The sequence below is a fragment of the Phascolarctos cinereus genome, unplaced genomic scaffold (genome assembly GCF_003287225.1).
Source record: "Phascolarctos cinereus isolate Bilbo 61053 unplaced genomic scaffold, phaCin_HiC Scaffold_1;HRSCAF=81, whole genome shotgun sequence".
Lineage (NCBI taxonomy): Eukaryota > Metazoa > Chordata > Mammalia > Diprotodontia > Phascolarctidae > Phascolarctos > Phascolarctos cinereus.
In genome coordinates this window covers 129164366-129177566 of record NW_027555514.1, presented here as the reverse complement: position 1 = coordinate 129177566, position 13201 = coordinate 129164366, and the positions used below count along the sequence as shown (strand labels likewise).

General features: G+C 41.6%; 1 protein-coding gene across 2 annotated transcripts in view; it reads right to left on the bottom strand.

Moving 5' to 3' along the window:
- The window catches only part of WNT2 (Wnt family member 2), a 68852-nt gene that overhangs the window by 31690 nt on the left and 23961 nt on the right, over positions 1 to 13201 (bottom strand). For both annotated transcript variants that reach the window (XM_078154102.1, XM_020976030.2), the window contains one exon: positions 8139 to 8403. In XM_078154102.1, the coding sequence (XP_078010228.1) occupies positions 8139 to 8403 (265 nt within the window). The remainder of the gene's footprint in view (positions 1 to 8138; positions 8404 to 13201) is intronic.

Sequence of the window (13201 nt, the reverse complement as noted above, 5' to 3'; positions counted from 1 at the left end):
TTACCTACAAGCCATCCTATCTTTTTGCTCATTTTGGCAAATGCCAGTCTATAGCAGAAACAGGACTTAAGTCTAGGTCTTCCTAACTCCAAGGCCAACTCTCTACTCACGACGTAGTGTGGCCTCTTGTTGTATATATATTCCAAACAACTGGATGGGGCTGCTAGGTGGCACCATAGTTCTTAGAGGGCAGGGCCTGGAGTCAAGAAAACTTTTTCATGAGTTCAAACCTGGCCTCAGACACTTAACTAGCTGTGTGACTCTGGGCAAGTCATTTACCTCTGTTTCCCTCAGTTTCCTCATCTGTAAAATGGACCGGAGAAGGAAATGGCAAACCACTTCAGTATCTTTGCCAAGAAAACCTTAAATGGGGTCACAAAGAGTCAAATGTGACTGAAAAAAATGACTGAACAACAAAATCGTCTAGGAACTCTGACAGAGACCTACCGTATGCCTAGCTATGTCAAACACTAACCAGACATAGCTGAAACAACTACATTCAAATTCAATTTTTTTTAATAAGGTCGTGTCAGCTATGGTTATAACTGAGCTAAGGTAGAGCAGAGTTAAAATAGTAAAGAAGTCACTGTCTCTTCTTAGGAAGTCAGTGAATACAGTTGTGTGCCACGCTGTTTACCACCAGGCAACAGAAGCAGCCTGGGGTGGTAGAAAGGGACTAGACTTGAATTTCAGCCCTGTGTTCACTACTCACTGGCCCTGGTAACATTGGGCGGGTCCTTTCACTTTCCTCTCCTCTCTAAAATGGCAGATCCCCAGAGACAATTTTCATCTTCTGCAGAGCCACTTCCACTTCTTGCTGGCCCCTGTTAGGAGCTAATTACCACAGTCTGTTTCCCTCTCAGCCTCTGTGGTAATTAATTAAATAAAGCACCTTCTTCCTCAACCTCCCTCCTTTTAATCTTGGAGCTTATCCTCTTCACCCCTGAAACTCTGCCCTCGAGTTCCCATTCCTTAACTAATAAACTCTTGGTGCTCTTTTTTTCTTGATGGCCCTGTCAGAGAGAGAGATCCCGCTGATCCTGGGTGACTCTGCCTCTCTGGCTGCCCTCCCCAGCACTGGCTGCTCTTCCATATCTCTAGTCCCAGAGTGGGAATCAGGGTATTTCTTGCTCCCCACGGCCACATCCAGCCAGACTTTCCCTTTGCTAATGCTTATTCAGCTTGTTCTTCCTTTGAATTCATTCTATCAAAATGTATCTCCCAACTCAGACCACCGTGGTTGTTGTCTAGCTCAGGTATTCTACTGCCTTTTTCAAGAAGTTGGGTAATGGTCTTCCTTTCCTCCCCAACTGGTGATCTCTTACTAGGGCACTCCAATATACATGCAAATGCTTCCCTAAACTGCTTACCTCCCAGTTCCTCAGTCTCTTCTCAGTTAAATTCCATGACCTACTCCTGCATTCCACAGCAGCCACACATGATCATGGTCACATCCCAGTTCTCGTCATCAATCGCAAGTGTTCTGTTTCAATGATCAAAAACTCAAAACATTCCCTACTAGACCCCTCCCTTTTCTAAACTTCTCTGCCTGTTAAAGGTACCATTATACTCCCAATCATCCAGGTTTGGAAATTCAGGGCCATCCTTGACCCTTCTCTTTCCATTTTCAAATAAACCTATTATGATTGATCAGGTTAGTCAAATATGTGTGTGTGTGTGTGTGTGTATGTATGTAAATTATTCCATTCCATAAACATGTAACACTGTGCCTCATAATCATTATGTTATGAAAACCTGGCAAGAAATTTCAGTTTTCCTGTATTTGGGGACTTTATTCCCAATCACCAAGTCTGTTTCATTTTGCAATTTCATTGCAATTACTTCAGAAAGATTAACATGTCAGAGCATAACTTGGGGAATGATTTCAGCGGGAACCTATTTCCCCATTTCTGACTGTACTATTGGTGGTAGACCCCTGCAGAAGGGGGACCCACTGGCAAGCTTAGGGATGCCACTGCTTATGGACTTGGGCACATATTTGCTCTTATTTTCCAGCAGAAATTCTGCAGCACCTAGTGTTCAGTGCTGAAGATTGATCCCACCCCCAGTGGCCTGGAGAACAGTGAAGGGTGAGGGAACAGCACATTTGTAACAATCGGACAGGTGTGAACAGCTGCCGATTTGAGGCTGATGGAGGCGCTGGTGAAGCTCATCAGGGAGGTAAGGGTTCCCCTCTGGGGAAGAGAAGTGTAGTTTTAATAAATGAAGTGTCTTTTACACAACCCTCGAACCACTTCCCACCTACAGTACAAGCTGTCCGATGTTTTTGCTCATTCTAGCAGCTGGCAATTCCTGAACAGGCTGAAAAGAAAAAGTGTGTGTGACGTATGGCAATTTAGAAGCGGGCTCGATGTGTTTTAAAAGCCTTTCAATGAATGCCTCCTTTCCCACTTCCACCTTCACTTTGTAAAGGAGATCTGGAATTTGCAAAGTGGGAGAGGAGAGGTGGAAGCTAGATCCCTCTAACAGCCCTTCATCACTGTGTAAGAAGTATTTAACTATCCTTCAAGACCACTCAGAATTTTTTTCCCAGTATAGGTTTTTACTTTTTTTTTTGCCTGAGAAAACTGTTGTAGGATTGTCTTCTTCTAGGACCACTTAAGCTGACAAAAAATGAATATGGAAGGTAGATGATAGTGGTGAAAATATAGATTTTTCCTCCCATGATAAACTTACTCTTCTTTGTGGAATAGAAATTTTTGATAGTCAACAAATAATAGCTTTCACTTGAATGATGTTTGGTAGTTTACAAAACACTTTTCATAAATTATCTTATTTAATCTCATCATCCACATATTATAAGGTAGGTGGTACTACTACTATTATCCCCACTTTTTAGATAAGGAAACTGAATCTCAGAGATGTGAAGTAATTTGACTGAGGTCACACTGTTCATAAATGGCACAGACTGGACCTTCTGGCTCCAAAGCCTGGGCTTTCCCAACTACTATATCACTTGAAGGCCCTAAGGTTTTACACTAAGTACTTTGGGGGCATAAAAGCCCTCAAATACTCCACATTCTGGTTTGCCTCAGTTTCCTCATCTAGAAAATTTGGATAATAACAGCACCTACTTCCCATGTTATTATGAAAATCAATTGAAGTAATATTTGTCAAGAGCTTAGAACAGTATCTGGAACATAGTATATGCTATATGAATGTTAGCTATTATTACCATAATTGTTATTAATTATTATTATTGGAAAAGGGTTGGGAGAGTAGAAGATTATGGTATTCCAAATAAAGGGAAGAACATGATCGAAGTACCAAGTCAGAGAAGCACAAGTCATGTATGCACAAACCTTGGATCTCAGGGAGGCCATCCTGCTGAGAGATAGTATCAGGATTGTGGACCTCTTTGAGGCATTTGGATGATGCCACCTCTAAGATAGCCTAGTTCCTTTTTTAAAAAAAGCCCTTTGAGTAACTTCATTTTGTGGCTGCATGACTTGTGTCCATAGTGAAAGACTCTCCCATTCACCTTGCCTACGATCTTGTCTCAGCCTGCTTAGGAAAGTGAACATTCAGCTTTTCTGTTCATCTCTCATTCTCTGCTCTGTTGTCTTTCCTTTGTATGAAAGTTTGTCTGGTTCAGCTCAGATTCTCCTATCTGTCTGAGCTCAGGTTTTCTCTACAGATTCCTAAGAACAGACAGCAGATTTGCTTACTTGAGAGTATCAGCCTTAACCTGACCCAAATTAATATCTCAGAGCCAATGTTTCTCAGCCTGGCCCCAGTTTCCCTCTGCTAATCTCTCCAGCAGTTGCTGATCATGTGATCCTTCAGCTTCCTACCAACAACCTAGAAGGCTCTTATACAGAGAGTAGAAAGACCAAAGAAACACTATAGAAGATTCATCTGTTGGTGGCATGATGCCAGTTTAGAGTGATGAAAGATGACTTGGCCTATGGGGCCATCCCAGTCAGAGTGATCCAGAGCTCCCCTGGAAACTTCCAAGGGGCATTCGTGACTCAGCATTTGGGCACATCTGAGATGATGACTTCCTGGCTGCTTCTGGACATGTGGTGGCTTGGGGTAGAAGAACATGGGTGTTTTCAACTAATAAAGTGATGCCCTCATTCACTGATGAGCCAGAGGAGCCAATGACTCAGTGGACCTTTGGAAAAGGAGAGATAGCTTCTTGCTCATTTTTTCCTGCTCTCCTGTTTTTTTCTACTCTTCCCTTAATGGGAGTGAGGGGATGGCTCGTGCTCTCCCCCATTCCTGCTGCTGCTCCATGTGGAATACTAATTCATCTAGTCCCACTTGTGGCTAGTCCCCTGGGTGCCTTTTCCAATTTCTATTCACTTTTCTAGACGACTGAACATTTTGTTCTTGAAGTGAATGTGATCAGGCTTGGAATTAAGCTTGTGAGTGTGAGAAGTTTCAAGGTCCTGGGTGCAATAAGGAGAAGTGACCAGCAGCAAGGACAGCGGTTGTATCAGTGACAACAGCCACTAAAAAAAAGGAGGAGCCCTGGCCAGGCTCGCTAGAAGACATGAACTTTGAGGAAGACAGTGCAGAGCAAAGGTGAAGTGTAAAATGCCGAGCTATCTGTGCTGCATACTGCTTCATGTATAGATGATTTGAAGTATCAACCTTCTGGACTGGTATAGCAGTAGATAGCACTGCGGTTTATTTAGTTAAAAGTCTCACTGTCAATGTACACTTGAGAGAATCTTTTGTACTTAACCTTTTTCTTTTGGCAAGGCAATCAGGGTTAAGTGACTTGCATGGATTACCTAGCTAGTAACTGTCAAGTGTATGAGGCCAGAATGAACTCAAGTCCTCCTGACTCAAGGGCTGGTTCTCTATTCACTGTGCCACATAGCTGCCCCTTAACATTTCTTTTAAGGGTAGTAGATAAACTGTTGGCCCACACTTGATTCACGTTGTGTCTTGTGTACCCTTCTACTCCCCTACTCCCATACTTTCAGAGGGAAACCCTGGATGTGAGTCTAGAACAAAACTGGGGCACCAGGATGGGGTTTAATGAGCCAAGAGTGTGAGAAAAGGGAACCTAACCCCTCTTATTAGAGACGAGGCATCTTCTAGGGTCGAACCCAAGATGGACTTCAGACCTGGATCTAAAGTAGAGGGGCCCCTTAGCAAGAGGGAACGGGTGAAGTGCCCCAGCCCAGGTTTGTCAATATTAGATTAGCAACTGGGACAGAGAGGCATCAGCTGATCTGTAGGAGAGGCCTCAAAAGTGAGTAATTACCAAAAAGAGATTAGCAGCAGACCTACTAGAAGGGAAACCATTTCTCAGGCATGATTCAATAAGGAACAGCAGCCCTTCACAGCGGTGAGGTAGATGTATCCTTCAAGAATGGGGTTATTTCCTCCTTGGATAGTGGCAGAGGCAATGTGTTCCCCAACACAGATTGGCATAGGCCATAGGTTACACAGCCCCTGTGATGACATTCACAAGGACCAGCAGAACACGATGGCCCAGATGAAGCAATAGCTTATCTAGCCATCTGTGGCAAATGCTTCAAAATCCCTCCCTAAGATCACTAATTGGGAAAATAATTATGAAACACGGGTGTCGAATATGCAACTCAACGCTCCCAAGTGCTGCATAAACCAGATTAAAATGTAATTGGGAATGTTTAACAAAATAAATACGAATACAATAAAACATAGATAATATTACATTTTAAAACTAAGTCAACACACAGTCGCAAAGGTCTACATGTACAGCTTAGTGGTCTCCTGGTTTCTATCTGAGTTTGGCATCACCTGCCTAGGACACAGAGAGGTTAAGTGACTTGTTGAGAGTCAAACAGCCAATATGTGTCAGAACCAGTGGGACTTGGCCCCAGGTTTTCCTAACTTTCAGGTTTTCTTTCCTATCCACTTCACAGTGGTGTCAAATTCAAATAGAAATGGATCTCTGCTGGTTGTATGTTGACTTAGAAAGCCACAAACTGACATTATATATGTTGTGTTGTATTTTTTTATTTCCTTCCTACATTCTCCAATTACTTCTTAATTTGGTTCAGGCTGTACTTAGGATTTTTGAGGACCACTTGGTGGAAGTGAGTTTGACAGCTCTGTATTACACCAAATAACATTATTTAAGGCACTTTGCAAATCTTAAATGTTATCTATTGTTATTTTCTAAGTGGGCAGCTTTAAGACAGAAAGGCATTACTTGACACAATACTGGTTGACTACTAGGAAATGCTCAGAGATAAAGAAACAACAAAGTAAGTCTCCTGTTGAGCCATTTTTCAGTCATGTCCGGGTCTTCATGACCCCTATTTAGGGTTTTCTTGGCAAAGATACTGGAGTGGTTTGCCATTTCCTTCCCCAGCTCATTTTACAGATGAGGAAACTAAGGCAAACAGGATTAAGTAACTTGCCCAGGGTCACACAGCTAGGAAGTATCTGAGGCCAGGTTTGAACTCATGAGGATGAGCCTTCCTGATTCTAAGCCTAGGGCTCTACCCGTCTCTGCCACCTAGCTGCCCCAAGTCAGTCTACACATAAGTGTATTTGTGTCTGTATCTGCCTGCTTAAGCAATGCCTAAAAACATAGAATTTGTCAGTTGAGGCTGTACCCACACTTCTCATAGAAAAGTGAAAAATTAAGCCAATTTAAAAAAGTGTTAACTTGATCTATATGATCAATCAATCAACAATAATTATTAAGCACATACTTAGTGCCAGGCTTTGCTAGCTACTATCAATACAAAGAGACAATGAAATTAGAACATACAAGATAAGCTGAAATTGGAAGATGACTGGCACCTGGTGGGGACAGAAAAGTAATCCTGAAAGCTGCAGCACTTGAGTTAAGAATCTATACAACCATTGTTTTGTTTTTTGTTGTTTTTTTTTTTTGGTTCACTGAAGTGACTTTAAAAAATAAAAAAAAAAAAGACGAAGGGAATTAAACAATGAGTTAGGTATAGACTCAGGGCCAAAAAAAAAGTCAATTAAAAGGGGGAAAAAATCAATTGATTTCAACCAACCAACCCATTTTATTTTATTTTTTTCTGAATTAACTCATCAAAAAGACTAGTGAACTCATTTAAAATGGACATCTATATGTATAGATAAAGCCTTTGTCTAACTGAGTATTAAGCCACTTATTCCTATATCTTACTGTCTTGCTTTTACAAATCACTCCCTGTAATTCCTCACATGTTTACTGCAGTCACACAATTTAAATCTTTAGTCTGCATCAAGATAATATAGGTAATACCAAAATGGATCCATAGCTACCCAAATCTCTGTCAACAGTGATGGATCTGCTATTGTGTGAAGAAATGGAAAAGGAATCAGCTGAAAATCCCAGTGTGACATGATAGAAATATCAAGTAATTTGCCATCAGAGAGCAAATTCAGTGTAATTCCCTAAATTATATTAAGTACTCCAAAACATTGATTTCTAGTGTTTTTTTTTAATTACATACTCAGTTCATTACTCTTCCCCTTAAAAATTTTGTCAATTATGTTTCCATTCTATGCTTTTTCCTCTGAGGACTGATACAGCTACATCCCAGAAATTTAGTATGTTAACTCGTTGTTATCAATCTCATTCACATATTAATTAATTGTTTCTATGATTTGTTCTTTGGCTTACTCATTATTCAGAATGTCATTAGTAAGTCTCCATTTAGTATCTTTCACTTGGGTACTCTGAATTAATTTGAAAGCACACAAGAAATATTTACTTATTGAGTGGGCACGAATGTTTGCCCAAAATCCTCCAATAAAAAGAGAATGTAATTGTTCTGCTCATGCCCTTTATAAGTTGACATGTATATATTACACCTACATATACACATATTAAAAATATGTCTAGTTAGACTACCTTGATGTAAAGGGCTCTTTGAATTTAAACTCTATACAATCATTTCCCCCAAAACTCTTGTTTGTTGTGGCAATATAGATTTTATGAATCATTGTCCATGTTTCTCTGCTCAGTTGATTTGGGAAGTCTTTCTATACTTTTAAATATGATTTATAAATTATGTGAGCTTTAGGCCTGACAGAAGCAATGAAGCAAAATTATTAAAAGACTCAGTTGTAGATATGGGACTTTACTTGACTGATGTCCTCTGGGAATCTGAATGGTGACACCTGCATGATGTGATAGGGCTTACCTGCATCTCGGTCCCTGATACAGTAGTCTGGAGAGTTCTCAAAATAGACCAGGTCATTTTTAGTTGGTTTCTTAAATCTCTTGTTAGCCACAGTGAAACCAGTGCCATCTTGATTCATGACTACCTGGATGGCCCCGTTGTACTTCTTCCAAAGATAATCTCCCGTCTTTCTAAAGTCAGCCATGGCCAGCCAGCAGGTCCTCAGAGTGCAGGATCCACTCACCCCATGGCATTTGCATTCTTGTTTCAAGAACCGCTTTACAGCCTATCAGAAAAGGCAGCAAAATATCAGCAGAGGTGAATGCACCCAAGTAACACGTATTACATTATCTCTTCCCCTCCATGAATTTAGTCATGGCACCTAAAATCTCAGGATAATTTGTGTGGTGCTTTTTAGCAAGGGTTCAAGAGCTCAGTCAGTGTAGAGAATGATAGGGGGAGTTCAGTTAACACTATTTATTTATTTACCTAGGAAGGTAGGTAGAGCTATGGAACCTGTCACTTCACCCAACCACTAATGAAGATCTGCCACTGGTCTGTAATTTATAGTCTTAGAGAGGTCCATGGAACACCAAGAAGTCAGATGATGTGCCCAGGATCAAAGCCAGTTTGTATCAGAAAGTTATACTTGAATCTAGTCTCTCTGTCCTAAAATTAAGGTGGGGGCAAGGGAGGATGCTTAATTCCATTTGTCTCACAGATCTACAGTTGGAAAGAAGCCATCTATTCCAACCCCTTCATTTGATAGATGAAGAAATTGAAGCCTGCTATTGTTAAGTCATTTGCTCAGGGTTACACGGACAAGAGGTGGGATTAAAACTTTGGTTCTCTGAGGCTGGAACCAGTGCTCTGTCCACCGGGCCACATTGCCAATCAAACCTTCACCAGGGGAAGGAGACCAGTCTAAAGTGGTGAAAAGGATGAAGTATAGTCTTTCCTAAAGAAATGAAGTTTTAACACTTTGCTTACCATGTATAACCTATATCAAATTGCTTACCATCCCAGAGAAGGAGGGAGGGAGAGAATTTGGAAATTGAAATTTTAAAAATGAATGTTAAAATTGTTTTTACATGTAATTAGGAAAGAAATAAAATGCATACCTATTAGTTTTCATACAGTTATAACTTGAATTAGGCTAACCAAGCCATTGCCGGATTGGGTTTCTTTAATGAATAATTCTTAATTAGCACATCAATTATACATATGTGCCACCCTTTCTGGGATATATTTCCAACTGAATAATCACAGGTTTCAAGATTGGGTCCCCAGAAGAGTGACTACTTTCACCTCCAGATTCTAAGGTATTCTGTGGGTCTATATTCCCACAGCTATGGTTCCTAAGCCCCCACTGGTTAGCTTACCTTTAATAGTCATCCAGTAGATACAATTAGCTCAAAGCAAAGGCATTTACTAAGGTGGCATAGTAAGAACAGTAGCTACAAAACATTATCCCCATAAACCTGGGGCATACTTTCCCATAGATACACACAGCACCTGTGGGAAGAGTGGGCACAAATTTAGAGTATAATGATAATAAGGCACACATGTGGACAAGGCAACTCACACCTCTGGTGCTTTAGGGTCCTAATTTCTTTCTCTTCTCCTGGATTCCTCATGTGGCCCGCCTCTGAGCACAGTGTTACTGTGAGGGGGGCGTCACCCCACTGGCCTCCCTCCCCACTTCTGCTCTTCCCTGCAGCTCAACTCTCAGTTGCCAAGATATTGAATCCATAGTCAGTTTCCTCACTCCGTTGCCAGAATCCTAGATCCTTGAAACTGCTTCTCACCTTAAATGCTGCCTTTCTGTATCTTTATAGAGAATATGTCTGCTCTCTACCTCGAATGGCTAGACTCTCTGAATCGTTCCCTACGGGTGTCTTCTATTGGTCAAATAGTGCTTTGCTATGAAGGAAAAGATTAAAAAAAAAATCCCTGTCCTACAATCTAGATGCCCTACTAGAGGCACAGGGGTCACATTCTACAAAGCTATTCCCTGCTCTGAATCCCTTGAAGTCTAAGACAGTTCAAATGTTTCCAGGACACGGCAAGATGAGCTTTATAAAGACTTCCAGGGGTGGGACCAATCTTTTCCCAATCAATGACCGGCTGCCACTGAAACTGAAGCCAGGAACTCCTTCACATTTCACAAAGGGATGACACAGCACCTCATTAGCATATTCATACTCATTACCTGTAATCTCTCCCTTACTTTCTATGGTTCTATCAACTAATATGTGTGGTGGAAGGCAACTCCACCCCCTCTCTTCAGGATATGAGTATCTTTCACATACTGTATTACAAAACAGGTTTTGAGCAGGTTACATAGTCCTTTCAATTACATTTACATTATTCATTTATTTAGCAAAGCCATATATAAAGATAGATAGGTAGATAGATAGATAGATGGATAGATATAGGTAAACAGACATAGATATATATTTAAGGAGAGTCCAAAGCCTCTGGGCATGGACAAGAATTCAATAGATCAATTGATCAACATTTATTAAGTGTTTACTAGGTGGCAGATAACGGTGCTATTGTGTTGGGGGATACAAATATGAAAGTAAGAGAGTCCCTGATCTCAGGGATGTTACATTTGAATAACATCATCTCAGTTAAGGAAATATCAGTATACACATGTGTATATACATGTGTGTTATGCATATGTATGTATACATACATGTACACACATACACGCAGTTTAAAGTCACAGAACACTATGACTGAGGACACAAACAAGTAGGAGAAATCAGTAAAGGCCTCTTGAAGGAGGTGACATTTGAGCTGGGCCTTAAAGGGGACTAGAGGTTTCAAGAAAGAGAGAAAAGGAGGGAGAGCAATCCTGGCATAGGGGACAGCCTATGGAAAGGCATGGGGGCAGGAGATTGTTACGGAATGCCCAATAAATGCTCCCCTTAATCTACATAGACACATAGCCAAAAGTACCTCCATACTACTTTTTGCTTTCCATGCATATGCTGAAAAGTTAACATAATAGTAAAGGGCCAGTTATTCCCAAACGCAGTTCTCTATTATTCCCTACTTATGTGTCTGGGAGCAGCTAGGTGGCACAGTGGAAAGAGTACCTGGCCTGGAAACAGGAAGGCTTATCTTCCTGAGTTCAAATCTGGCCTCAGACACTTACTAGCTGTGTCACCCTGGGCAGGTCACTTAACCCTATTTGCCTCAGTTTGCTCATCTGTAAAATGAGCTGGAGAAGTAAATGGAAACCCACTCCAATAACTTTGCCAAGAAAACCCCAAAAGGACATGACTGAAAAAGAACTAAATAACTACAACAAATTATGTGTCTGCAGGTATTTCTACCTCTGATCTCCTTTCATCCTTCTTTTTCTTCCCAGTTAATCCACTAATTGGCTCCACTGTTTGAGGTATGGATAGCATTGTAGTCTACCTGTTCAGTTTGTGCAACTGGGAGGTAAGGCTAAGAGTCTAAGGAAGCCAGAAGAAGGCTCCTAAGGCAAATCCAAAAGCCGCAAGATGGAAAGGGGAAAGAGAACAGAGACTCAAGTTTTGGAGGGCAAAAAGGAAGAAGAAAACACCTGATTGCCTCTCCTCTCCCCTCTCCCCAAGGGTATAAAGGCATTTCCTCCAATTGTGAGATTTGAACCCGTGTCTTCCATGACCCAACTCCACCAAATACCTGCCTCTAGCCTAGTTCAAGTCATCAGAAGGCACTTTTAGGGGGTTTGTCATAGTAATGTCATTCTGTCCATGGCCTGTCATGGACACAAGAGCCTTAGGGGATGAGACCCTTACTCAGGAAAGTGAAGTGAAGGTTCAGTAGGCTTCCCATAACCAGCCTGGCCCAACTTAACCCATTTAATATATTGAAGATAGTCCATTTAAGAGGACTTTCTAACTATATAAGCACAGCTAACTGTGCTATCCTAATGAAACCATTTGGTCTCCTTCATTACCAGGTTACTTTAGTAGTTTAAAGATAAAATAGTAATTTTTGTGCCCTCTTCCTTGCTGTGGAAAGAAAACACTTAAGGAACAAGTGTTCAGGGAGGCATTTACCAGCCAAACTTTGATGTGGCTATCTTCATAGAGAGCTTCCAAAAGTGAGGGAAACTGTGAGTTCCCTATCACTGGAAGCCTTCAAGTGGGAGCCGGACGGCCATTTACGGAATCATAACTAGGGGAGACAGATACAAAAGGGAGACAGTCCTTGTCCTGGAAGAATTTACATTCTAATGTGGAAAAAAAGCTCAAATAGTTGGGCAGTAGTCAAGGGAAGGAAGTTTTGGTTCAGCTTGTTACAGGAATTGTGAATGGGAACTCTAGGGCAGCAGATTATCACACCCTTTCCAGTAGCAATGGTGGTTTTTATTTGATTATCGTTCATAGAACAAAAGGTCCAGAAGTGGGATTGGGGGGTGGGGGGATGGGAGGTGGAATGTGCACCACAGCTGGTTAGACGGAGAGATGTCCATGGTGGGTAGGCCTGGGGTTTGGGGGGAGAGCTGGATGGGATGTGAAGCACTGAGCGGGGCTGGCTAGAGACAGTGGGTGGATGTGAATTGTCACACACTCACTCCCCGACCCAGCCATCAGGACAGCAGGGCCCCAGGGTGGAGCCTGACAGATGAACTTCTGAACATCTTCCTGCCCTTTCAACCTTTTCTCATCCTAGTCCTCTCCTGGTGTTCTCTAATCTCTTCTCCACCCCTCTCCACACACGCTATGCTTTCCTGCCTCTGGATCTCTGGCTTACATTTATCTGTGCTAAGAATCCCTTCCCCCCCTCTGCTTGTCAAATCCTACGAACCCTGCAGAGTCCAACTCAAATCCATCTTCTCTAGAAAGCCAGGACATGAACCCATGTCTTCCTGGTGATGAGGCTGGCTCTCTATCTATCACTCCAGGCTTCCTTTTAGCCACTTTGTCAGTACTTGTTAAACTGAATAAAATAATAGGTATTCAAATATTTGTCGGATGAATGAATTCAACTACCTGTCCAGAGGTGTGCCTTATGAAATTTAAGCACTTTATCTGTTACTGAAAATCAATAACTATTTAACCAAGGAGACTGATTTA